This window comes from Spermophilus citellus, assembly GCF_964194105.1.
Source record: "Spermophilus citellus genome assembly, chromosome: 4".
In the NCBI taxonomy this organism is placed as follows: Eukaryota; Metazoa; Chordata; class Mammalia; order Rodentia; family Sciuridae; genus Spermophilus; species Spermophilus citellus.
This window is the reverse complement of record NC_138185.1, coordinates 45,297,170-45,324,958: the sequence shown is the minus strand read 5'-3', so window position 1 is coordinate 45,324,958 and position 27,789 is coordinate 45,297,170. Positions and strand designations below refer to the sequence as shown.

At 39.3% G+C, this 27,789-nt stretch overlaps 1 protein-coding gene across 1 annotated transcript in view; it reads right to left on the bottom strand.

Moving 5' to 3' along the window:
• The window catches only part of CFAP61 (cilia and flagella associated protein 61), a gene marked incomplete at its 3' end in the record, with an annotated part of 257,071 nt that overhangs the window by 61,456 nt on the left and 167,826 nt on the right, over positions 1–27,789 (bottom strand). Inside the window, exons 21-23 of the mRNA XM_081290916.1 lie at positions 26,384–26,558; positions 7,154–7,446; positions 239–566 (exon numbers count right to left, since the gene is read on the bottom strand). Coding sequence (XP_081147042.1) covers positions 239–566; positions 7,154–7,446; positions 26,384–26,558 — 796 coding nt within the window. The remainder of the gene's footprint in view (positions 1–238; positions 567–7,153; positions 7,447–26,383; positions 26,559–27,789) is intronic.

Sequence of the window (27,789 nt, the reverse complement as noted above, 5' to 3'; positions counted from 1 at the left end):
GTACCAGTAAGATGTGGCCCACAATTAATGCTCAAAATGCAAAGGATGATGATGATGATGATGCCAAGTTCAGAATAAATGCTTAAGAAATGAAATAGATCCTTCCTCTACCTCTGTGGCAACCCATTCCAGGACCCTCCTCACCAGGCCCAAGAGAAGCACAGAGGCCTAGTCTGAATGCGGGCTCACATTCAATTTGTGGCTTCATCAAGGGAAATAAAGTGGCCCACTGACGTACCTTGGATCTTAGCTCCCTTATACATGGGGATGAGTCGGTCAAGATCGGCAGGTGGCTCAGTCACAGGCTCAAGAGTTGGATCAAAGAGATTGAGCATAGCTGCTGCCAGCTGAAAGCCAATTTCTTTGGAACTGAAGTTGCTGTGAGTCCACTCATTTGAGTAATATCTATTAGAGAACTTGGTGAGGGAGCCAGCAGCCCGGATGGCTACGTCATTTGTGTGGAAGTTGGTATCAATCACAAGTCGGCCATCATAGACAAGACATGCATCATTGAGTGCTTTAAATGTTTCATAATCCACTTTCTTCTCACAGAAGCTGAAGAACATCTACAAAGTGAACAATTATACCCTTACTCAGTTATCACTCTTCATTACACCTTCCCAAGAGTAGGAATAGCCTCCTGGGCATTTTATTATTTGGGGCACAAAAATATTTACTAAAAGTTTGTCATAATGTTTTGTGTTTATGGGTGTGTGTGTGTGTGTGTGTGTTTGTGTGTGTGTGAGGGAGGGAGGAAGAGGGAGGGAGAGAGAGATTATCTTTGGTATGAAGAACAAATTAAAATTACCCAGTGACTTTTTTTTTTTTTAACAATCCAGACATCCTATGGAGATAAGAAGCCAAGTAATGAATAGCTACCACAAAGTATTTTTTCTCCTGTAAGAAAATTTACACTTGTAGAGATCCTATTTTCCCCTTTCTTCTTCTAAATTTCAAATAGCTCTAGCTCAGCACTTTCCCCCATCTTCCTTTTCTTGTGTCTGACACTTAGGTCTTTCTAGATTCCTTCTTCTGAGTTACTTCAGTCAGTTTTGAGTCTTCAAAGTACTCCTTTCCTAGATTTTTAAACCCAGCAAGCTGGTCCCTTCAGGATAATTCAGAGAGAATAAACTACCAGCCTCCACCTCCACCAGGTCTGAGCTCCTCCTTCTTACTCCTTCTTGCTCTGGTATAGAAGGCAGTGGCTTACCCAGTAATCATAGGAAAATAGATTTCTTTGACTAAATCTTATCATCTCCCTATAGACTTTTCTACTCTCTTTTTTTCTTTCCCATGTATATAAAAATAGACTTTCCACTTAACATGAAACATAGAAATTCACTTGACTTGAATTCAAATTATACATAAAAAAGTGTCATCAATCTCTCGATTCCGTGAAATTGTTCAGAAGTTCCCTTTAGCCTCCTCACAAAGTTCTTCTACCTTACATTTTTCTTTTTCTAATTAAATCTATTTTTTTGTTCAATAACATACAAATATGCTAGTTTTGTTTCCTCAAGCTTAGTAGTATTACAGTAGTATTTATTTACACTGTTTTGATGTCAGCATTCACAATTTTTGCTACATTTGGAGTTTCATAGGAGCTTGTGTACTAGACTGAGAACTGAATAAGCAAATCTAACGGTGATTTGACAAACCTCATTCCTGGCGCATTCAGACAAATACTTCTTTGCCAAGCAAAATGAGAAGCCCCAAGAAAGAATATCTTGGTATAAATAATAAACATGGAACTTACTATGCAATTGGAGAAATGGATGCTAACAAAAAGGGAGAAACTGTTTCCAGACCAGTTTAACTGGGATTCTAAACTGGCTGGAGGCTGGTCCATCTGTGGGGAGCCCAAAAGGCATGATTACCAGGCAGGGGAGGCAAGGCCTTGAAATAAGTTCAAAACAACAATTGCAGGAGAGCTCTTCTTCTGGTATGGTAGTACAAACCCCTGAGACTAAACCTCTCACCAATATTAGATATAAACTCTGGTCAAAATAGGAGAACTGCCTCCTGAAGATTCTGGTATTTAAAAATCAAGTAGCTTGTGTAGGAGCAAAAACAAACATGGATGTAACTTCCCTTATTTCGGAAGCTTTTAAAAGAGGGTGGCTTATAGGCACTATGTCCAGGATGTAGGGAAAACGACCTGTATGGTTGTAAAAATATTTTAAAAATATATTTCATGTGGGATGGTGCAATATTAACTCTATTGATGTGAAAGGTTACTGATGTATATTATAATTCATAAAAACCACTAAAAATAAAGATATAGCTAAAAAGCTATTTGAAATAGAATACTAAAAAGTACTCTAATAATCCAAAATAAAATAGGCAAGATAGAGCAGAAGAACAGAAATCAGAAGGGATAAGCAGAAAACAAATAATTAAATGGTAGGCCTAAATCCATCATTAATTGCATTAAATATTAATGGTCTAATTAACTAGAATGCAGAGATAGTTAGAAAGGATACAAAAGTATATAGTAAGTATAATTCTAATATAATTCCCAAGATTGCCACTCTTCCTTTGAGTACTGGTGTGAACTGTGAATATGATTGATGGATGTTGTATAGCTCAATTGACTTTAAGAAGGGGAGACCATGCTTGGTAAGTCTGAACTAGTCAAATAAGCCCTTGAAAAGGATCAGGCTTTTCCTGAAAAGGGGGATTCTAAGTGTGGGGAATTTGACACAAGGGAGAGTCTAGTTTGCTGGCTTGAAAATGGGAGGAGTCATAGGGGAAGGAAATGGATGGTCTCCAGGAGCTGAGAGTGGATTAGGAGCTAACAAATGGATGTTGTTTCAGGATGCTAAATTTGCTATGCAAATACGATCTACTTTATGATACCTACAAAAGACACAGTTTAGACATAAAAGCCATAGACAAGTAGAAAGTGCACACATAAAAATATATTATGCAAATTGAATGGCTATGTTAATATCAGACAAAAGGGACCTAAAGATAAGGGGTATTATCAGAGCTATAGAGGGACGTTCATGTGATAAATGCAAAACCGGACAGAATAAAAGGGAAAATTAGAAACTCCCACAACAATAAAAAAATTGTAATACCTCTTCTCAGAAATTGATAGAATTAGGTGAAAAGAATCAGTAAAGACACAGAAGAGTAAGACATCACTATCAACTACATTGAACTAATTGTTATTTAGAAAAACACTATACCCAACAACCACAAAGTACATATTCTTTACAGGTTCATGAAAATAGTTCATATGCTTGGACACAAAAATGGTAGGCCTAAGATTTGTCTCAACAAATCTTAAATAAATAAATAATAATAATATTGAATAATAGTAAAGAATATGTTCTCTGACCAAAATATCATTAAATTAGAAATCAACAAAAATATGGTTACTAGGAAACCATCAAATATTTGGAAATTGAATGCACAATCTCAGGATAAAAAAAGAATCACAAGGGAGATTAGAATTTTTTTGACCTAAATGATAAAGAAAATTCTGTTTGTTAAAACTTGTGGGGGCAGCCAAAATATAGAAGAAAACTTATAGATTAAATGCTTGTAAAAATCTATGATCTAAAACTCTACCTTTAGAAACTAGAAAAGGGCAAAGTAAATCCAAAGCAAACAGAAGGGAAATAAAAAACACACTGTTAGTGCAGAAATTGATAGAAGAGAAAACTAAACAGATAATACAGCAAAGGAGCCAAGTTTACTGGAAAGTGAAGTTGGTTCTTTGAAAACAAAATTAATAAAATTGACAAATCTCTATTTAAACTGAGAGAGCGGGGCTGGGGCTGTAGCTCAGTGGCAAAGTGCTTGCCTCCCATGTGTGAGGCATTAGGTTCGATCCTCAGCACTACATAAAAATAAATAAAGATACTGTGTGTTCATCTACAACTAAATAAATATTAAAAAATAAACTGAGAGAATGAAGAGACAGAGACAGAAAGAGAGACATTGAGAGACTAATAGAATTTACCAACATCAGAAATAAATGGTAGGTTATTATTATAGATCCAAAATATTAAAGAGATAATAAAATAATACATGAATAACTTAAAGCCAACAATTCTGACCAACTTCAAAGAGATTGATACATTTGTTGCAAAATACAATTTACCAAAATTGACACAAGAAGTAGAAAATCCAAATAGTCTTATGTCTGATAAAGAAAGTAAATTTGTTATTAAATATCTTCCCATAAATAAACTCCAGGCCCAGAATGTTTCACTGGTTAACTCTATGAAACATTCAAGAAGAAGTAATACCAATCTTACACAAACTTTTTCAGAAAATAAAGAAGGAGGCAACATTGCCTAAATTATTTTAAAAGACCAACATAGCCCAGATACCCAAACCTTACAAGGGTATTATTACAAAAACATAAAATTATAGATCAATATCCCTCATAAATATAGTTGAAAAAAATTCTTAAAACATATTAGTAAATAAAATTGAACAGTACTTAGAAGGACACCATGACTAATAAGTGTTTATTCAAGGAATGTAGATTTGCTGAATGTTTTGAAAAATTGATCAGCCTAATTCACTGTATTAATAGAGTTGAGGAGAAAAGAATACAACTTTTTTAAAAAAAGCTATGAAAAATTCATTTGACAAAATTCAACAATCATTCATGATAAAACTTCTAAGTAGCTAGGAAATGAAAGGTTACTCCTTAGTCCATAAAAGATATAAAAGAAGAACCCACAGCCAACCTCACATTTAATGGTTTCCACAATGAGATCTGGAACAAGGCAGGGATGTCTATTTTTCACACTTTTATTCAAAATTACATTGGAAGTCTTACTGAAGTAAAACAAGTAACTGAAATGAAATACCTAAATATCAGAAAAGATATAAAACTACCCATACTTGCATAATAAGCATGTGTATCTAGGAAGCAACTATCAGAACTGAGAAGTGAATTTAGCGGTTTCAGGTTAAAATGTTTATATACTAAATCAATACTATAGATTGGAAAACAAAACAATTATTTTATAATAGTTCTGACACTTCACAAAGGAAGACAAACCAATGACCAATAAGTACATGAGAAGATGCCTGACATCATTAATTATAAGGAAGGCAAGATTCAAAACACAATGATACACTGTGTAACACTCATGAGAATGGCTAAAATGAGAAAGACTGACAATACTAAGTGTTGACAAGAATGAGGAGTATCCAGAACACTCATACACTGCTGGTGAAAATGTAAGAGATAGTACAGATACTTTGGAGAGCAGTAAGGTAGCAACTTAAAAAGGTACATTCTTTAGGTATTTAACTAAAAGAAATAAAATTATATGTCTACCTAAAGATGTATACAAGAATATGCATAGCAGACAAATGAATAAGCAAAATGTGCATATTTATACAATGGAATTCTATTCAGCAAAGAAAGGAATGAATGATTGATACATGGGACTATATGGAATTTCAAAATCACTATGCTGAGTGAAAGAAGCCAAATGGGAAAATTGTACATAAAAACTGTAATTTCAACTGCACATAAATCATTTGTTGTGGTTTCCTAAGGCCACTGTACCAAAATACCACAAACTGGGTAGCTCAAAACAACAGAAATTTATTCCTCTACTGTTCTGGAGACCACAATCTGAAATAAAGGTGTCCTCAGGATCATGCCTCTTCCAAAGGCTCTAGGGAAGAATCTTTCCTTTCTTCTTACTAGCGTTGGCAGACACTGGCAATCCTTGCCATTCGGTGACTGGCACCTATCACAACACTAACCTCTGCCTTTGGTTCTTTGTGTCTCTCTACAGTGTCATCAAATCTCTCTCTCTATGTAAGGACACTAACCATTGAGTTCAGGGCCCACCCTGACCCAGGATGACCTTTTCTTTAGTTGATTACGTAGGCAAAGACCTTACTTCCAAAAGTTACATTCACTGGTATTGAGGATTGGCACTCTAATATATGTATATTTCTGGGGGACATAATCTCGGGAACTCACAACAAGGCAGCGGCAGACAAGGCAAAAGGATCTGAGAGCAGACACACCAACATCCGACACATACTGCTTTGGGGGGAAGTGTTAGCAGGGAGGTGTATAGGACCAAGGCAATTAAGAATATCCATGATTCTGATTTTTATCTGAATAGCAAGTAAAGGTCAGAGGGGGTCCTAGAGAACCAACAGTCATTGGGATATCTGGGGAAGTTTTCTTAGGCCTTTGCTTCCTATAAAGGGTACATGCTCACCTTCAGAGATTCCCCAGGATAAACTTAGCCATCTTCCAGGATCACAGTATTTTGGGAAAATTTTGAGTAAACACATCTTGATTGTTCCTATCTTAAATAGGTATCATGACAAACATGTGCAGACAGTGTCACTTTTAAAGTAAAATGGTCCTTTTCATTGGCTTGTCCTAAACACTTAGGACAGAGCAGGGGACCGTCTTGGTGTTCAACCAATGTCATGGGATGAATGGATAAATGGATTTTCTAAGAACAGAATACAGAGTGTCCATGCATTTTAGGCAGCATCATGCCTGGGACATGCGGAGTTTTCGTGCATGGCAGCACTCTAGTTTGACACCCCTTCATGAAGAAGCAGGTTCTCATTCCCTCTCCTTGGCTATGGGATGGATGTGAATGACTTGTCTCTAGCAAAAGAGAATGTGGCATAGATGCTGCTGTTTGACTTCTGAGGCTGGGACGTAGGAGGGGCCACAGTCTTCCCCCCTCTCTCTAATTGCCCTTAGAACCAAGCCACCATGGCTTGAGGAAGCCCAGCTCCACAAAGGGGCCGTTTATGAGTGTTTTGGCTAAAATATCAATTGCAGTTGATCTAGCACTAGCAGACAGACATAAGTGAGTGCACATGCCTTCTAGATGAATCTAGCCCCATCATCCGGAATTTAACTGCATAAAAGACCTGCAGTGAAAACTGCCTGGTTGGGCCCAAACCCCCAGGACAAGGAAAAATGATGATAATAAGTGATTGTTGTTGCTTTGAGCCACTAAATGTGCAGTGGCTTCTTGTTATGCAGGAAGAGATAACCTGAGCAGTCAGAAAAACAACACTCCAAATCTATGACTTTAAAGTCACTGCTCACAATCTTCCAGACTCCTGAGCCCCTGACAGGTGACTACTCTCCCTAGCTGGTGAGTGAAGTTCGCAGGGATCTACTTACAGAGCACGTAAGTCTGAAGGGCTTGGTGGGTGTGGTGAAGCTGGCACTGTGAATGGGATCTGGGTACTGGCCGTCATTCCACTGAGCTAAGACCGCATCCTGGTAAATGGTCACTCCGGCGGTATTGAGCGCATCCTCCACTGCGCTTTCCACTGTGTAGTTGTTGATGCAGGTGATGATAGACTCAGGAGGGGGATGTACCAGGTAGATGCAGGTGCCCTTCACACCGATGTGTAAGAGCGTTTCCACAGTGGTGTAAGCATCAATTGTATTCCCATAGACAATGACATTCCCTAGAAAAGGAGGGAAAATGCTAAGATATACAGTTAACGACACGACTTATTAATCAAATGCTAATAATGCCGAATTGTTCTCTGTAACCCTCTCCTTTTTCAGCTGCAGGAAGCCAGCGGTGTTACCTAGCAACGGCACCAAGATAATTTAGTAAAGAATTGGCACAAAACATCCCACAAAGTAGTCAAGTACTTGTAACGCAGAAGTAGGACATTCATTTATGTCCCTATAATTTGAAAGTTGAAATTATGCTGAATGAAATGGTCTAGAATAAAACCTTTTATCTTGTTTTTGTTCCCTATTTGCTACACTTATTAAGGAAACAAAATTACTAAAGTTTGCAATTCATACTGTGTTCTTCCCTAGAAACTTGAAAGGCCAATGGTAAAAAATATTCATTACATAATGTTACTGATATTTTAATATTTAAATGTTGAACTAGGTTGATTTCAAGGAAAATTTTTTTTCCTTTTTTTAAAAAGAACTAAAGACTAGAAGATTCTGCTTTACAAAAGATAACTTTATGAAGATTCAAATTCTGAATCTTAAAATGTAATGTGTCAAGACTTAGCCAGAGGGACTGAAGGGTATTATTTTGGTCAGCAAACATAAAATCATAAAATAATCTTAAAGGATTTCATTTATGCAAGAGAATTTTAGTAGTAACAGTCTATTATTTATTTACCTTTCTCAAAAATATTACTGTAGTAATTGCAAATGCTATTCTAATATTATTTCACCAGTTTTAAGATCAATGACACTACAGGGTGAAACACAGTATGACACTGAATTAACGTTTTTTTACCTTTGCACAAAGAAAGAAAGAGGTGTAGACTCACTTTTCAGGTATGTTGTTAACAATCTTACCACGAAATGCATGCTCCCTGGATCTTTCTATTTTGCACTGGTCGTTTAAAGGGTATGAAGAGGAATTTTACAAGTCAAAATAAATGGCAAGAATCTTTATTCAATTTGGTTGAATAAATTATGTAAAACTCAATTTTCATCCAAAATTAATAGGAGGAGTGATGGCTTGTCTCATCTGCTTAGGGAAAATGAGCTAGACTAGCTTTCAGAGGGCGTCTCTGAGGGTGATCACATCTAGAGCTGTCTCCCATTCTCCAGGTCCTTCCCTGTGGAACGTCAGGTGAGCACTGAAGTGAGGGAGTCGAGGTCTTCCTTTCTGTCTTCATGGGTCGGCTCTGATTTTGTGGCTGTGATTTCCTCCCTCTTCAGATGCTGTACGTCAACATTTCCCAGGGAGATTCATTTTTCTTGGCTGAAAGAGCCAACATTTTGCTTAAATTACTGAGGCTCCCACCTGCTACAAAACATGAATCTTGGCTGTCTGGCACAACAAAGTGTCAGCCTGCCAGGAGAGCCAAAATTTGAACCTAAAACTGTCAAAGGTTTGAGGTCTTCTGCCCTGTTAAAATATGCATGCCAAGACAGTATTCATTTTCAGTTGAACACATTTGAGTGTGTAGGTCTCACACAATTCCGAGTTTGGTATTTTTCCAGTGTCTTCCATATTAGCTGCTAGCAACTGTACTGTGAATAGGGCATATCCACTACAGACTTATGGAAGACTGGAGAGTGCAATGTTGCTGGGGTCTGGTAAACTAACACATAGCAGGGGTTCCCCACAGATTGTAGGCAGCCCAAGAGGATGATGTTTTTTCCAATTTTAAAAGTAATATTTTTTTTAAAGAGAGAGAGAGACAGAGAGAGAATTTTTTAATATTTATTTTTTTAGTTGTTGGTGGACACAACATCTTTATTTTTATGTGGTACTGAGGATCAAACCCAGAGCCCCGCGCATGCCAGGCAAGCACGCTACTGCTTGAGCCACATCCCCAGCCCCCAAAGTAATATATTTTATAAAACCTTTAATTTTAAGATGAAAGATTTTTGATGCATAGACTAACTTCTAAACAATTTGGGTTATTGTTGAGTAGTCAACTTTCTGTAGCTGTGACAAAATGCTAGAGAAAATCAACTTAAAAGGAGTTAAGTTTTATTTTGGCTTGCAGTTTCAGGGTTTCACTTGGCCCCATGGTCATTTGGTCCCTTCCATGGTCACTTGGCTCCATTGCTTTTGGTCCTGTGGTGAGGCAGCACACAAAGGTGGGGTGTGTGGTGGTGGAGCAAAGTTGCTTGCTTCGTGGTGGCCAGGAAACAAAGACAGAGATTGGAAGGGGCCAGGGTTCCAATGTCCCCTTCAAAGGCATACCCCACAGTGACCTAACTTTCTTCCACTAGACACTACTCTAAAGGTTCCACCACCTCCAATAGCATCATAGGCTGGTGACCAAGCATTTAGCATATGGACCTTTGGGTGGACATTTAATTTCCAATCCACAGCAACTCTTTTCAATTTGAAATAAGATTCCCTAACAAAAAATATGAGACGTTGGTTATCATAACAATCAGCTATTGCCATAATAATTCTGTGTAACAAATCACCCCCCCCCCAATTCAATGTCCAACAACAATAAGCATGTCATTTGTTGGCACACGTATCTGAGACAGGCTGATGTCAGCCACTCTGGCTCCAAGGTGTGGTTGGTTGGACTCTACAACAATGCGGGTTTCATCCTCCTTGGACTGACAGCTATTCAAGGCATATTCTATTTATGGCAATGTGCAACTGTAAGCACAATTATTCTGGCATATTTTGAGCCTCTGCTTACACCACCTCTACCAGCATTCCATGGACCATGGCTGCACCCATGGCCAAGGGAGCCAGAAAGTACACTCTATCCCCACAGTGGGGGAGGGGGATGAATATTTGTTGAACAAAAGTCCAAACCATCATATTCTTATATTAAATAACTGCCTATATGATTTCACCAACACTCTTCATTTAAACATGCTTCATGAGATTATTTATATTTATCTCGTTACTCATGTAGTAGAATCTCACTACGATAACAAACTCAAGTAATAAAATTGGCCCATTCCTCTTTACCTGCTCAATATTCTGCTTTTTAAATGTCTCCTCTTTATGGGAGATTATTCTTTCCATTATTTTCCTGCAATTGTGAGTGCTTTTTACATCATTTCTCACTTTTACTGCCGTAGTCCAGCTGGGCAAAATAACCGAGAGGTGACAAGCAACTTGAAAGTTGAAGCGGGAACTGATTTATTGCAGAGAAACTCAGTGGGAACTGAGCGGGCACTCAAGGTAGCGAGAGCCGCTTCTCTGCGGGATAGCAGAGGTACATATACCCAACTAATTACACACAGCTTAACTTAATTAACATCATCTAGATACAGCAGTCAGCCAATAAGGAATCCTCATCATCTTAATGGCTCACTGGCGTTACTTCACAAACCACTCCTCCTGGCAAACTACCAGGCGCCATCTTGACTTGATTTGCATCCCCAACATTTTACTTTGCAAAGAATTTCTAGACTCAATTCAAATTTAGTTTGTAACTGTAATATGCCAGGCACAAAGATAGCACTTTTATATATAATTCTTCTTCATCATCATCATCATTCAATAACATTTGAGAACCATGAACCATAACATTAGCTTTACTCAAATATCTATTAATAGGGCTGGGGCTGGGGCTCAGTGGTAGAGCCAGAGTGGTAGTGACACACATGAGGCACTGGGTTTGGTCCTCAGCACCACCTAAAATTGAAATAAAGGTATTGTATCCACCTACAAAAAATACATTAAAAAATTTTAAAAAATCCATTAATAACTTTTTCTTGTAAAAATGAAGCACCCACTTAAAAATAATGACTTTTCTTCCCATAAACTGATAGTAAAATACAAGCATGGCAATAATTCATGGACTAACCATAGCTTTATTTTTATGTGCCCAACCCCTTACAAAAATTAGTAGGCAAAGGTTTTTTTTGTTTTTTTTTTTTTTTTGCACTGGGGATTGAGCCCAAGGATGCTTTGCCACTGAGCTATATCCCTAGTTCTTTTTTATATTTCTTTTGAGACAGGGTCTTGCTAAGTTGCTAAGCCTGGACGTGAACTAGTGATCCTCCTGCCTCAGTCTCCCGAGTCACTGGGATTATAGGCATGTGCCTTGGTGCCTGGCTTAGACATTGACTTTGATGACTCACTTGGGGGAAAAAAATCAACCTAGGCATAACAGTATGGTTACTTATATTCATCAGAGTAACTTTCCTAGCTTGGATGAGTTGTGTTTTCAAATCCCCATATCAAGACCCCACCACAGCCTGCTCATAGGCACAATTGGGCCCCCAGCAAATAGTCCGGCCTCCAGCCAGATTAGGCTCTAGTAGGTGCCTGGGTGGTGTCTATCTTTCCTTCTGCTGTGGTTTAATTATGGTTTGTCCCCACAGAACTCATGGCTAGGTTTGATCAATGTGGCAACAATGGGAGATGGGCCCAGTGGGAGGTGCTTGGATCACAGGGGCAGACAATGCCTTTCTTGGGAATGAGTTAACCATGTGGAAGTCCATCTCCTTTGTCTTTCACACTTGCCCACTTGTGCTTTCACTTTCTGTCATGAGTTGAAGGAACACAAGGCCTTCACCAGATGTAGTCATCCAATTTTGGTTTTAGAACTATGAGTCCAAATAAACCTCTCTATTCTTTATAGATTACCCAGTTTCAGGTGTTCTGTTATAGCAACAGAAAATGGACAAAGATATCTTTCTAGTACACACCATGGTCTATGTACATATATAGGCTTCTCTGTGAGATGACTTCTTTGGACTATAAGGTCCACATTCAACTTTCCAGTTATCCCTGGAGCCTTTCACGGGGCGTGGTCTACAGAAGATACGGCAGAATGCTTCCTGATTGGATATATGGATGAATGTCTGAGATTTTTCAGGCTGCTGACCCAAGACTTTCCCCTTGCTAACTGGACCATGTTTGTGCCCTCAGAATGACCTCAGAGTGGCTAGATGATTCCACTACATATTTTTACTTCACATGATACATAAAGGACATATTCACCATTAAGTCAGCATTATCAGAAATATCTAATCACCAGATTGGTCATATACTTTGGTTGTAAGATAGAAATATGTACCACTTAGCCTTAGGTTTGGTTTTTAGGTTTGCAGTATAGCTCATAATCCTACATGATCCCAAATGTAACAAAAGTCATGTGTGTGCCTACAACAGATTGTAGGTATAAAATAGGACTCCTGCCATATTGGTGGCATTTAAACTCAGGGAAGTAATAAATCATATCTTTAATGTGCTATTTAAGGAAAGGCAGATTTGAATAGTTACAAGGACAGTTTTGTAAAAGCTCAAAAGGGAACTTCCGGGAGTTTTTAGAATGTTGAGAGGTTCATGGCTCTGGCTTCCTTTTAGATGAACATTTGATTTCAGATGATAGGGCATTCTTACGTTTCATATGGAGGTTAGCAGTCATGCAACTATTATTCACAGTGATCGATTTTGAGCTGTTGGAAGGAAATGGAGAGAGAAAGAAAGGGGGGTACACACAGAGAGAGGAACAGTGAGAGCCTCAGAGAAAGAGACTTTCCTCAATTCCTGAGTAAAAATTAAAAGGAAGAATTTAAAGTCAGGTGAAGTAAAGTGGCTGCTGAAAGTGGAGGTGGGATGTCCTCAGGGTTTTGGTGGACAAAGACAGGAAGAGGGGCCAGCACCTAGGCTTTGCCTAAGAGAGATGTGGGTGCTGACTCTTGTGTGCTAGCCAGTGTGTGCAGGGGGCAGATGGGGTTCCACTGCCACAAGGCACCCTGGAGGCCATATAGAGGGGGTGAAAAAGCTGGGGGGGAGGTGTGGCCCAAGACAGGTCCTCTTTGATAGCAGGCTTTTAACAAGCCAGAGAAGTTCCATTAGTTAAAGATGAATGAATCAGTGTATTTGCACCACTCCAGTGCTTCATGGAGTCCTTACAAATGGTTAGGAGGAGGGGACACACGGCAGGGGGTTCCTTTACATAATCAGGGTATCATACACGCTGTTCTGAAGTCTGTATGTGAACGTGGTAGAAAGAGAGTAGGACTTGCCCTGAATATCACTTTTATGCTAAAAGATCTGGGCACTGTCTCCTTCCTGGCACAGCTGATTCGACAGATAAGCAACGACTGGTTTTTTGCACTTGATCCAATAGGTGACAGAGATAAAGGGTGAGCTGCCCTACTTTCAAATGGCAAATGATAACAGATGATTAGAGCGCTCTGGGTGAATTCATAATAAAGGATAATGGAGTACAACCATAGCAGTTTTCATGGAAGGCCAACTTTTGTTGCTTCTTTTAGGGAATAAATTATGCATTACTGGGATTACAGATCTGAAAGGGGACACAGGGTCCAAGGAGGGCGCTGGTAAAGACATTGCCATAAAAGCTCCCACAATGAACTGGCAGGAGGGAACAGCCAAGTCCTTCTCTCATTGCTGAGCTGCAGCCGCCTTTCAAAAGAAACCTGGAAGGGCACCTCCAACAGGAGGGAGGGGCTTCAGGGTCCACCGCCCAGCTGGGGAGAAAGCAGGAAGAGATGGTGCAATCCTGTCAATTCCCCACCTCAGAAGACGGGGCCATCTTAAAATGCCTGTATCCGTGGAAAGGTGATCTTTTTGCTTTCTGATAACGTTTGAAGGTGGAAATGAACATGCTAGCGACTTTGATAGTCACCAGCTAAACCAGGTGATCACACTTTAAAATTTCAGCTGTGGCCAGGTTCAGAGTCCTCTTGCATTTATGTTCCTGGGGGTGGGAGGTGTCAGATTCATCATCCTGGTTCCTGAATACAGCCAATCACTGTTTCAGGTGGAGTTTCAGTTTAAAGGTAAAATGACGGTAGAACTGGAAAGCTGAGTAGATCACTATTACATTCGAAAAACAAAATACAGTGTTTTTTTTTTTTTTTTTTTTTTTTTTTTTTTTTTTTTTGTGTCTGTGTGTGTGTGTAGGAGTGCTGGGGATTGAACTTCAGGGCGCTGTACTCCTGAGCTACATCCCCTGTCCCTTTTACTTTTTTCAGACCGGCTTGCCAAGTTGCCCAGGCGGGCCTCCAACATGGGATCCTCCTGCCTCAGCCTGCTGAGTTGCTGGAATAATAGACGTGCTCCACAGCGACTGGTTAATGTTTTTAAAGTAATAGATTTATCCTAAAAGTAATAGCACAGCCTTCTTAAAACATTATATATTAGATGCCAGAAAGGCACTTTATTTTTTTGAGCTCAGTGCTTTCACTTTTAACCACTAGGAAAATGTGCTTTGCTGCCATTTCATGATGATGTGCAGGACTTTAAAGATGAAGGATTCTTCAAGAAGAAAACCGCAACTTAGAAAAAAGGGAGGAACTTTCTGATCTGGTGATTTGGCCATGAAATTAGATCCCAAGGATATAAGAAGTAAAGTTAAGGATTTAATGCACACAGATATTAATATGAACTTTTTACTTCAGAGTTATTATATTTTAAGACCAGAGAAAACAGGAATTATATGCTACATCTTATAGTTGTATTTTTTATTGTGTCTGTGAATATTTACCTAGTTCATTGTATTTTAACAATTACTTAAGAGTTCCCTTTTCTATTTCAAAAGAAATATACAGTGGTTATGTATGACCTCATTCATCCTCAGATCAGACCCATAAAATAGATTTTATTATTTTCTCCAGAAAATTGGGCACAGAGAGGTTAAGTGATGAGCTAAAGTTCACACAGCAAATGTACGTCAGCAGCATTAGAAACCAGTGAGCCTGGTTTCAGAACCAGCACTCACCCACTGCCTACACTTGCAGATGGATACATAATATGAGACTAAAAAGTACTCCAATTTTATCTGGATAAGTATCTTTAGTAAATTACCAGATAATGAAAATACATCCTAGGATATTAATAAATCATAAGATGGACACTCACTTTAAAAGCAGATCATGCTCACAAATAGTTTTATAAGTCAAAGCATTAGATTTCTGTGACCCAGTCCTGACCTAAACCATTTCACTCCACCAAATAAAAAAGGGAAGAATAGTTACAACCTAACAAAGGCTTTGTTGGTGACTCATGCACTGGAATTTTAATGTTATACTTTTCCTACAAACATGCTTTTAATAAGGCAGTAAACTGTATTTAGCTAAAGATGAAAATAATTGATCCATTTTGAGCCATTAAAGCGGCTTTATTTATTTATTTTTTTACTTCACTTTCACCCTACTCTTCATTTTCATGGAAAGTACAGAGGTAATAGCAGATGAATTTCAATTAGTTTCAATTAATGCCATAAACTGTGCTAATGTATCAGGTTGCTGGGTTATATCAGAATCTGCCCCCCTCCCACACTCCCCCAGAAGAACACTCCAGGTTTTGTTTGTAGTTGAAAGCAGCATTTGAGCCTGTGACGTCAACCATTCTCCAGGACACTGGAGCAGTTCTAATAGTTTAGGGTAATTACATCCATAAACCCATTGGTCTCCAGAGCCCAGAAAACAGTATCCTTTAGCCTGGACTAATTCCATCACAGTGCAACTGCGGTCTCCTTCGGAAGCAGAGGGCTATGAGATAAAATAGTAATCAGGGGGAAAGGTCCCACTTTGGGTAGTGTCTGCGTATTTACAATGGGTAGAAATTCAGAAGAGAGTCAGCTCTCTCATAGGAGCATTCAACGCGCCTGCTACCTGGTATCCACCATCCTTCTAGAACAATCTCTCTGTGGTTGTCAGGGAACCTCATCTTGTCCCTGTACTTCAGTGAAATCAAGACTGGCATCTCCCAGGATTCAGGGCGTGGTTCCCAGATGGGAAGGACACCCAGTCACAGCCAGTTCTTTCAAAAAGGGTACTGTCTTTGGTTACCTCTTCCTCTCCCTCAAGAAACTGTGTAGAAAGCGGGGAAATAGCAGTGACTGAGTAAAGGTAAAAATATTATGAAAAATACTCACATTCCTTCTGGCATTTTTAGGGTGACACGGAGAGAAAACAAGGACTGATGGGCTGGGGATGTGGCTCAAGCGGTAGCGCGCTCGCCTGGCATGCGTGCGGCCCGGGTTCGATCCTCAGCACCACATACCAACAAAGATGTTGTGTCCGCCGAGAACTAAAAACTAAATATTAAAAATTCTCTCTCTCTTTCTCTCTCTCTCTCTCTTCTGTCACTCTCTCTTTAAAAAAAAAAAAGAAAGAAAAGAAAACAAGGACTGAAATGTCCAACAGCAGTAATAGCTTCTCCAGTCTTTCAAATGAGCAGGATTGCGCCCCATTTGTTATTTTGCATGACATGCCAGACTTCCAGTTTCTGGTTTCTAATACCACTGTCCCCTAACTGACTTGGAAATAAGCTAGAAGCAGCTGTGCCGTCAGGACCACCAAATGGAGCAAAGGTGGCCACGTCCAACCATCAAGGTGTCCACAGCTGCCCACGCCCAATGGGCAGTAGCCTGGAACTCACTCTTTTCAGATCCCCTTCTCTCTGCTGGCATGGGTGCTACAGAGGGAAGGTCGCCTTCTTGAAGGCTGTTTCATGCCCAGGGTCAGCCCCCTGGCTTTCTCCCTTCACTGGGTCCTCATTTTCTAAAAAGGAACCAGATCAACTTAGACTTGGCCGGCCACTTGAGGGCCTCCAGAGTCTGTCTCTCGTCGGCTCCTCTGCCTCTCTCCCCCACTGCTGCCCTACACAGATGTGTTGTCCAGTCCAACTGCTGGCCCACTGTCTTTTGGAAACAGATCAAACTCCTCCAGTCTCCTTCTCGGTTTGCTTCTCTTGCCCTCCTTTAAAGCTAAGCTCAAATCCTTCTGGGGGAGCCTTCTTCAACCTTCCCAGCCTCTAGGGCTCTCATGAAGGCCATGAGATATCCTCAACTTCTCTTCCACCATGTTGATGGGGAGTTGAGACTGACACTCTGGGGAAGCTTCAGTGTGTAGCAGGAATTTCATCACATGTAGTAGTGATGGTAGTGTAGGCCCCCCTTATCCACTGGATCATGTTCTAGGACCCCCAGTGGATGCCTGAAACCACAGAGTACCATATACTGTTTTTTTTTTTACAAAGCACACATACCTATGGCATCCTTTTACCATTAAAGAATTCACTTTGTGGCTTTCTTTTTTTAAAGTCAGTTTACTTTTTTTTTAGTTGTTGTTGGACACACATGCCTTTGTTTTATTTATTTTTATGTGGTGCTGAGGATGGAACCCAGTGCCTCACACGTGCTAGGGCAAGTGCTCTACCACTGAGCCACAACCCCAGCCCCACTTTGTGGCTTTTCTTTGGAAAAACTTAGTTATAAACATCACTACTCTTGCACTTTAGGGTCATTATTAAGTAAAACAAGGGTTACTTAAATGGAAATACTGTGATACTACAATAGGGGACCTAATAACTGAGAAAGCTAAGTAGCTAACAGGTGGGTAGTCTATATAGTGTGGATACACTGGACAAAAGGATGATTCACATCCCAGGTGGGATAGCTCAAGATTTCATTAGGCTACTCAGAACAGCATATAGGTTATAACTTATAGATTTGATTTTTTTTCTGGAATTTTTCATTCAATATTCTCAGACCATTTAACTATTTGCATATAATAATTCTACTTGGTTATGAGTAACTGCAATCTTGGAAAGTGAAATGGTGGAAAAGGGGAGAGGGGAGGGACTATTGTAATGCTAATAACAACTTCTATATCTGAGACACTGTCCTGAATATAGTATACATGTCATATCTCATTGATCTCATTTGATCCTCCCAGCAAACTACTTGAGGAAGATATTGTCCAGAATCTGGAACCTGAACTACAAAGCCTTATGTCATTCATAACGAAGATCTTAGTTCATTCTTCTCAGTCAGTATGTTAAAAGAAAGCCATCAGGGCTGGGGCTGGGGCTCAGTGGTGGCACACTTGCCTGCCATGTGTGAGGCACTGGGTTCGATTCTCAGAACCATATATAAATAAATAAATAAAATACAAGTCTACCAATAACTAAGAAAATATTAAAGAAAGAAAGAAAGAAAGAAAGAAAGAAAGAAAGAAAGAAAGAAAGAAAGAAAGAAAGAAAGATATCAACCTCACTCCAGGGCTCTCCTGTCTTCATCTTGATGGGTTATCAATTTCCAGGTCAGGTTGAGGGTAAGAAGTTTTTATAGGACAAAACTTGGGGGGGGGGAAGGAAAAGAGTTGCATTCTAAGTTATTTCCACTCACATTCAACAAAATAGTTATTGAGCATCACCTACTAACAGGCACAGTGCTAGACACAGTTGAGATAAATTAGAACTGTAATTGTCAAAGAAATGGCTTGGAGTTTCAGCAAAGTATGGCACTCTAGACATCTTAGAAATAACGCTGCTGTGACAATTATTTTCCTTAGAAAATGTGGTTCTGGAAAGACCACTAGGTCTTCCACAGTGTTAGAGGGATCTGAAAGTCCACTGTGAAACTTGAGTATTACACTCAGAAGTCTCAGTTAGCACTTGAGATCGTCCCAGTGATGTGGCATGGATGTGGATTTCCATGTTCATCTCCCCCAGATGTTAACCAGATTTTTTCCACTTGCCAGGAAAGCCCAGGTGTGTTTAGGAGGCTCCACTTGGCGACCTGCTCTCTAGCGGGGTTCTGCTCAGTGCCGTATTTCCTGGAAACCCTCATGGGTACAGTTCTGTTGTTCGTTCTTGGCTCTCAAGTGTGGATGGGCTTTCTGTAGTATTTGAGTGACTCACCCAGGCTCACTTTTTTCTGGGATTTGTACTGGGCTCCAATGATGCTGTATTGTAGGGTCTGGGGAGGGAAGTGATGGAGGGGGGATGTAGGGCATGTGGGGGCACAAGAAAACAACAGGAAAATAACTACAAGAGTAAGATCTGATGGGACTAATTAAAGTCATGTCTGAATATGACTCAAATTATAGAAAAGCTACAAAGAGAGTTTCCTTAAGTCTGGAGGTAATATTTTTCTTCCTAACTTTTCTCACATAAGAAGTCATTTGAAAAGGCTTTTACACAGAGTTAACTTAACTTGACTGGATCAGGTTTCTCAGATGGCTCCCAGAGTCTGGTCTCAGTGTCTAAGTGTTAAGTACACCTACTTGGGAGGCACTCTGGGGAATCATCAAGCACCAGACATGGGGAAAACTGCCTACACTTAAGACAAGAAACTAATTTTCACATACTTCTTTTATTCTCTCTGTTCAGTGGTCAAAACCAGGCACTCAGATGGTGGCTGATGAGAGACATTCTTAAGTCTTGAAAAAGCACCACAGCACCACCATCTTTAACAACTAGTCCAATCCACAAAATCGCACTGATGCTCTTTCCCCACCCAAGAACCAAGAAAACAAATGAGAAAACACCTCAAGGGGACCATAGTGTGTCTAGTTTTGGGATTTCTAAGTTCTCTGCTATCAACATCCAACCTTAAGAGCTTGCATTGCCACTTTTGAAGGCTCTTCTCTCGATCAAAATGCTCCTCAGTCCTAACACCCTAAAACATTCAAAGTTCAGGGATTCAAAGTGCACTGGATTGGGCACTGTCCTAAGACGTATTGTGCATTTTGTACTGAACTTTCGTGCTTTTAGGAAGTTCAAACTGCATTTTGAGTCTGGACTTGATGCAAGGGTAATGCCTTGCTCCAAATTCTATGGATAAAAGCAGGGTTCTGCAAACATGGCTTGTCACCTATTCTTGCAAATTTTGTAAAGTTTTATTGGCACACGGCCATGCCCACTCATTTCTGTGGTTGCTTTCCTACTGTGATGGCATAGATAAATGGCTATGGCAGGGATTGTACGGCCTTCAAAGTCTAAAATATTTGCTGTCTGGCACTTTATAATGAAAGTTTTCTGACCTCCTGGATTTGGTAATCTCCTGGATTACAGAATTTTTAAAGTGTGTATAGGCCATGGACAGTTGCCAAAGAAAGAAGTTAAAGAATGAATAAAATGTTGAAACAGATTTGAACATATATAGATAGAAAACTGAAAATAATATCAAGACCTGATACAAATACAAAAATATTTCACTACAAAGTTTAAATCTGGGTTGCTGGTATATATATTCCCATATATCCCACCTCTACCCGAAGGTTCCAAATCCTATTGGTTTTATGTCTGATTCCTGTTCAACCTTTAAGTTATTTTGCATTTCAGACATCCTTCTGTCCTCACAAATATGGGAAGCTTCCAAAAAATGTGTTGTGAACTAGTATACTCTTGAATTTAAAAATATAACAAGGAAAGCATTAAAGAAAAAATTACAGATCAACCTTATTTATAAATTAAGAGGGAAACAGCCTATATAGTATTAGCAAATGGAATCCAGCAATGTATTAAATGCTATTTAATGCCCTTTAAAAATTTTTAAATGTAGTCAACTAGAAACTTTTTTGGGGGTAGTGGGTACAGGGGGTTGAACTCAGGGGCACTCAACCACTGAGCCACATCTCCAGTCGTATTTTATATTTTATTTAAAGACAGGTTCTCATTGAGTTGCTTAGCATGTCACTATTGCCAAGGCTGGCTTTGAACTCGTGGTCCTCCTGTCTCAGCCTTCTGAGGCATTGGGATTACAGGCATGTGCCACCATGTGCCTGGAAACTAGTAACTTTTTAAAAATTTTAATTTAATTTTTAAAATTTTAATTTGTTATATATGAAAACAGAATGCATTACAATTCATATTACACAGAGAGCACAATTTTTCAGTCTCTGGTTGTACACAAAGTAGAGTCACATCCTTTGTGTCTTCATACATGTACTTAGGGTAATGATGACCATTGCATTCCACCATCTTTCTTACCCTTATATCACTCCCTGTCACTCCCTCCCCTTTTCCACTTTGTCCTATCTAGAGTTCATCTAATCCTCCCATCCCTGCCTGCCACAGCATATTATGAATCAGCATCCTTACATCAGGGAAATCATTCGGCATTTGTTTTTTTTTTTGGGGGGGGGGAATGGCTAATTTCACTTAGCATTATATTTTCCAGCTCCATCCATTTACTTGCAAATGCCATGATTTTATTCTCTTTTACTGCTGAATAATATTGTGTATATACACCACAGTTTCTTTATCCATTCATCTACTGAAGGGCATCTAGGTTGGTTCCAAAGTTTACCTATTGTGAATTGTGCTGCTATAAACATTGATGTGGCTGTGTCCCTGTAGTATGCTGTTTTTAAGTCCTTTGGGTATAGACTGAGGAGAGGGATAGCTGGGTCAAATGGTGGTTCCATTCCCAGTTTTCCAAGAAATCTTCATACCGCTTTCCAGATTGGCTGCACCAATTTGCAGTGCCACCAGCAATGTATGAGTGTGCCTTTTCCCCACATCCTCACCAGCACTTATTGTTGTTTGTATTCTTAATTGCTGCCATTCTGACTGGAGTTAGATGAAATCTTAGAGTAGTTTTGATTTGCATTTCTCTAATTGCTAGAGATGTTGAACATTTTTTCATATATTTGTTGATTTCATATATTTGTTGATCTTCTTCTGAGAAGTGTCTGTTCAGTTCCTTGGCTCATTTATTGATTGGGTTATTTGTTTCTTTGGTGTTATGATTTTGAGTTCTTTATATGTCCTAGAGATTAGTGCTCTATCTGACGTGCGTGTGGTAAGAATTTGTGATAAGAGCTGCATAGTAGGCTCTCTATTTACCTTACTGATTATTTCTTTTGCTGAGAAGAAGCTTTATAGTTTGAATCCATCCCATTTACTGATTCTTGATATTAATTCTTGTGCTACAGGAATCTTATTAAGGAAGTTGGGGCCTAATCTGACATGATGGAAATTTGGGCCTGCTTTTTCTTCTAATTGACTCAGCATTTCTGGTTTAATTCCTAGGTCCTTGATCCACTTTGAGTTGAGTTTTGTGTATGGTGAGAGATAGGGGTTTCATTTCATTTTGTTGCATATGGATTTCCAATTTTCCCAGCACCATTTATTGAAGAGGTCATTTTTTTCTCCAATGTACATTTTTGGCACCTTTGTCAAATATAGGATAACCGTAATTATGAGGGTTAGTCTCTGTGTCCTTTATTCTGTACCATTGGTCTACCAGTCTGTTTTGGTGCCAATACCATGCTGTTTTTCTTACTATTGTTCTGTAGTATAGTTTAAGATCTGGTATAGTGATACCACCTGCTTCACTCCTTCTTGCTAAAGATTGCTTTAGCTATTCTGGGTCTCTTATTTTTTCCAGATGAATTTCATGATTGCTTTTTCTATTTCTGTGAGGAATGCCAGTGGGATTTTTGATTGGAATTGCATAAAATCTGTATAGTGCTTTTGGTAGTATGATCATTTTGACAATATTAATTCTGCTTATCTAACAACAAGGGAGATCTTTCCATCTTCTAAGTTCTTTAATTTCTTACTTTAGCATTAAAGTAGAGGTATTTCACTTCTTTCCTTGATTTCCAAGTATTTAATTTTTTTATGTTATTTTAAAGGGCGTAGTTTTCCTCATTTCCTTTTCAGAGGATTTGTCACTGATGTACAGAAATGCTTTTGATTTATGGGTGTTGAATTTGTATGCTGCTACTTTGCTGAATTCATTCATTAGTTCTAGAAGTTTTCTGGTGGAATTTTTTGGGTCTTCTAGGTATAGAATCATATCGTCAGCAAATAGTGCTAATTTGAGTTCTTCTTCACCTATCCATATCCCTTTAATTTCTTTCATCTGTATAATTGCTCTGGCCAGTGTTTCAAGAACTCTGTTAAATAGAAGTGGTGAAAGAGGGCATCCCTGTCTTGTTCCAGTTTTTAAAGGAAATGCTTTCAATTTTTCTCCATTTTGAATGATGTTGCCCTGGGGCTTAGCATAGATAGCTTTTATGATGTTGAGATACGTTCCTGTTATCCATAGTTTTTCTAGTGTTTTGAACATGAAGGGGTGCTGTCAGGTGCATTTTGTCAGATGCTTTTTCTGCATCTATTGAAATGATCATATGGTTCTCATCTTTAAGTCTATTGATGTGATGAATTACATTTATTGATTTCCATATGTTGACCCATCCCTGGAATGAACCCCACTTGATTGTGGTGTACTGTCTTTTTGATATGTTTTTGTATTGAATTTGCCCGAATTTTATTGAGAATTTTTGCATCTATGTTCATTAGAGATATTGGTTTGAAGTTTTCTTTCTTTGATTTTCATTATTGTTTTTCATTTCATCTTTGTGGAATATTTTGCTGAAGATGTTCTGTAGTGCAGGTTTTCTAGTTGTAAATTCTTTTAACTTTTGTTTATCATGGAAGGTTTTTATTTCATCATCAAATCTAAAGCTTCATTTTGCCAACCAAGACTAATGGTTGGCATCCATTTTCTTTCAGAGCTTGGTATATTTGTTCCATGATCTCCAGGCTTTGAGGGTCTGGGTTAAAAATTCTTCTGAGATATGAATTGGTCTCCCCCTATATGTGATATGATTCCACTCTCCTGCTACTTTTTAGATTCTATCCTTATTCTGTATTCTAGGCTTTTTCATTTTAATGTGCCTTGCTGTAGATCTATTGTAACTTTGTACATTTGGTGTCCTGTAAGCCTCTTGGATTTGGTTTTCCAATTCATCCTTCATGCTTGGGAAATTTTTTTTTATATATTATCTCATTGAAGAGATTGTACATTCCTTTGATTTGAAATTCTGTGCCTTCCTCTATCCCAATAACTCTTAGATTTGGTCTTTTGATGCTGTCCCATAATTCTTGGATGTTCTGTTCATAGTTTCTTACTATCTTCATTGTGTAATCAACTTTATTTTCCAGATTGTATATTTTGTCTTTATTATCTAATTGTTCTTTCTTCCAAGTGACCTAGTCTGATAGTTATGCTTTCTATGAGTTTTTTATTTATTTTATTGTTTCCTTCATTTCAAGGATTTCTGACTGATTTTTTTCTGAGTCTCTATCTCTTTCTTGAAGTAATCTTTGCTACCTTTATTTGCTGTCTTATCTCTTTGTTGAAGTGGTCAATTTTTGTCCATATTTGCTCATTTAGGTCATTCTTTATTTCACAGATCATTTTAATTATGAACCTTCTGAACTCCTTCTCTGACATTTCACCAACTTCTCTGTCCATGGGTTCTGTTATTATAGCGTCCTGGTTTGTTTGGGGCACTTTCCTCCCTTGTTTTTTCATGTTGTCTATGTGTCTTCCTTTCTTGCTGTGTGTATCTGAGATATTACAGTTTCTATCCTGCTGGCTCAGATTCCCCCTGGCCCCCGGGGCTTGGGCCCAGCCCTGGTTTCTTGTGTGCACGCCAAAGAGGCCAGCTCCCAAGGCCTTGAAAGATTTGTGGTGTCTGTTTCCATATTATTCAGCCTATAACGGTTATGTGGGAACGTCCTGACCTGCTTGGGTCTGATAAGGTTCCTGGTTGAAGGCTTAGTATGAGTCGACAAGGACCACCTGCCCCCCTCCGTCCTTGCTTCCACCTACCAGTAACTTTCCATTCTGTCTGAAAGAAATATATAAGTATGAGCTGAGGAAAAAAAAAAAAAGACAGACTCTCCCTGGATGAAGGACCTTGGTGTCCTGTGAATTCTTTTAACCCCGACGTCTCCCGCCGGACTCGGTCCATTTCTGCCGGACGCGGCACTATCCTATATTCTTGTAGTACCTGTGCAGATTGTCTGCACCTCACCTTGATGTTGGGCTTCCAAACCCTGCTGGTGTCCCTCAATGTATGCTACTGCGGCTCAAGGTGGTGGCGGCAATACCCAAGGTAACCTGTGATAATAGTGGAGATGCCCCAAGATGGATGTAATGTCTTACAGAGATGGGGCTGAAAGGGTGGGCCTTACACTATATTTGGGATGCCTGCTCTGACATGCAGCTTCTTCTAGGCCCTGTCTGTTAAAAAGGTAGGGGTTACTGCATGGGGAAGGCTCTGACGATGTTTGCAGTGTCCTAAGATGGAAGTGGGTTAGGCTTGGGCTCCCAGGTTGGGGGTGGGTGGCAAATTCGGACCTACCCTAGGCCTGGATCCTGCGCAAATTGGTGTGGGCCTAGTAACTTTTTTTAATGTGGTCAATATTCTAATTTGGCAAAAAGTTTTGGTGGATTTAAACCATCCACAAAAATCAGGAGAAACTATATTGTAATGTATTAATTATAATAATGAAGGTAATTAAATTTTATTTACATAAATGTATTTTAAAGGTGCACATTTAATCTTACACATTGATGCCCACTTCCAGGGCAATTACTGGTCCTTATATCCTGGCCTGAACTGAAGGTCAGGATTAGAATTTCAGCTATCACCATAGGAGGTTGCCACATTCTACGAGATCATTAATTCTCCCTGGCCTTAGGTAAAACAAAGGGGCTGAATGCACAAAATCATCTCCAAACTTGGACTTCCAGGTTTCAACTAGAGACACATGGGTAGCTGAGCCCTGTTCTGGTGGTTTTATGAGTCAAACAATTTCAATGAAATTCAAGCAATGGAGAGAAGGATGCTTGAGAAAATGCTTTTGAGTGGCGAAGGCATTTGTACAAATGTTTTACTTTCTCACTTCGATTCAAAAAGTGGTATGCAACTCGAATATGTGGATTTGTGGCAAGAACAGCACGGGCAACAGCAAGAAAGAGAACAATGGCTTGTGAAAAGAAGAAAAGAGCCCTTCCAATGTGAGTCTTTCTTTTTCTTCTTTGGTCTTTTCAGCTTCACAAAAGGAGACATATTTTCCATATAATTGCTAAACATGTTTGCTTATTAAATTATTCTTTAATTAGTTAATGATTTTAGCCATGCTTTGCTCTTCGGATATTCATTTTGTGTAATAAAATAATTATAGATAATTAAACTATCTCAAGCCTTTTTCTTTCCCCCAGCAAACAGGCTGGGTCTCCAAAAATGACAACAAGTTGTAAATTAATCTGGAAAACAAAGCATGACAGATGAATGATTTGCTTGGAATTAATTAGGCACTAATTATATACTGGAACTAGATGAAGAATGAGACTCATTATAAAAATAAAACGCTGTTCTGAAAAGATGCATGGCTACTGATATCTTTACCTTCGGTAGGGAAGTATTGCTTCCTTATCCAGACCAGGGCACTTAAGCAGTCTTCCTCCTCGTTGAGAATGAAATGGTTGCTGGGAACTTTCCCAGCGTATTGCAGTTGACTGCTGTCTGGAACCTCTCTGTTTGTCAGGTGTTGCCCAGGGTCGGCCCCGGTAGGGCATGGGACCTGAGGTAGAAGGAGAAATGCTTATTTTAGTGGTACGACGTGAAGATCTGACACAGTTTTACAATAATAATGATAAAGTGCACTTGGCAATGTCTGATATAGATATGTCCTTTTATGTTCCCAGATATAATTAATTAGCTTTTAATTGAAAGTGGAGAAAACAAATAAATAATAGACAAATGACCATTTAGAGACAATGCTCAGAAGGAATCACTCTGGCTATCTGTTTTATTTGGGTGTTTTGCTGCTGCGACTGAAAGACAAGGCAAGAACAATTGTAGAGGAGGAAAATTTATTTGGGGGCTCACAGTTTCAGAGGTCTCAGTCCACGGGCAGCAAGCTCCATTCCTCAGGGCTTGAGGTGAAGCAGAATATGACGGCAGAAGAGTGTGGTAGAGGGAAGCAGCTCACATAATGATGAGACAGCAGAGAGAGGGACTCTACTTACCAGATACAAAATATATAACTTAAAGGCATATTCTCAATGACCCACCTCCTCCAGCCACACCTAACCCACATTTAGCTACCACTCTGTTAATCCCATCAGGGAATCAATCCACCGATTGGGTTAAGGCCTCATAATCCAACCATTTCTCCTCTAAACCTTCTTGTGATGTCTCACATTTGAGCTTTTGGAGAACACTTCACATCCAAACCATAACACTGTCTAATGTAAAATAAATTATTCCAAAACTTATTGGTAGAAACAATTGTTTATTAGGCTCAAGGATTCTTAGGCTAATAATTAAGATAGGGCAAGTTAGGGGACAGTTTAACTGTTCCACAACATTTAGAACCTCAGATGGGCAGACTCAAGGGCTGAGGGTGACTTGATGGCTAGAAGGTGGAGTCATTTGAAGGTATAATATCTCAGTTCTTTTTCTTTTCCCACAAAATATATGAGGACTCAAAACTACCTATAAGTGGTCATTATCCACTCAGAAGTTGATGGTGTCTAAGACCTGGAACACTCACATGTGGAGAGATCCTGTAGCTTGAGCTTCCTCCTAATATGGTGGAAGTGTCCTGAGAGAGAAAAGCCATACAGAGAGCCCCTTATTCTTCTCTAACCAGTCCTGGAAGTTGGCTACCGTCATATGCATGGAAGTAGTCAGAGGTAGAGCTTTTGGGAAGTGCTTGGATCATGACCAGAGGTAGGACTCAGTGGATTAATCCATTGATGCTGAATGGATTAGAGTGAAGAGGTAGAACTATAGGCAGGTAAGGCATG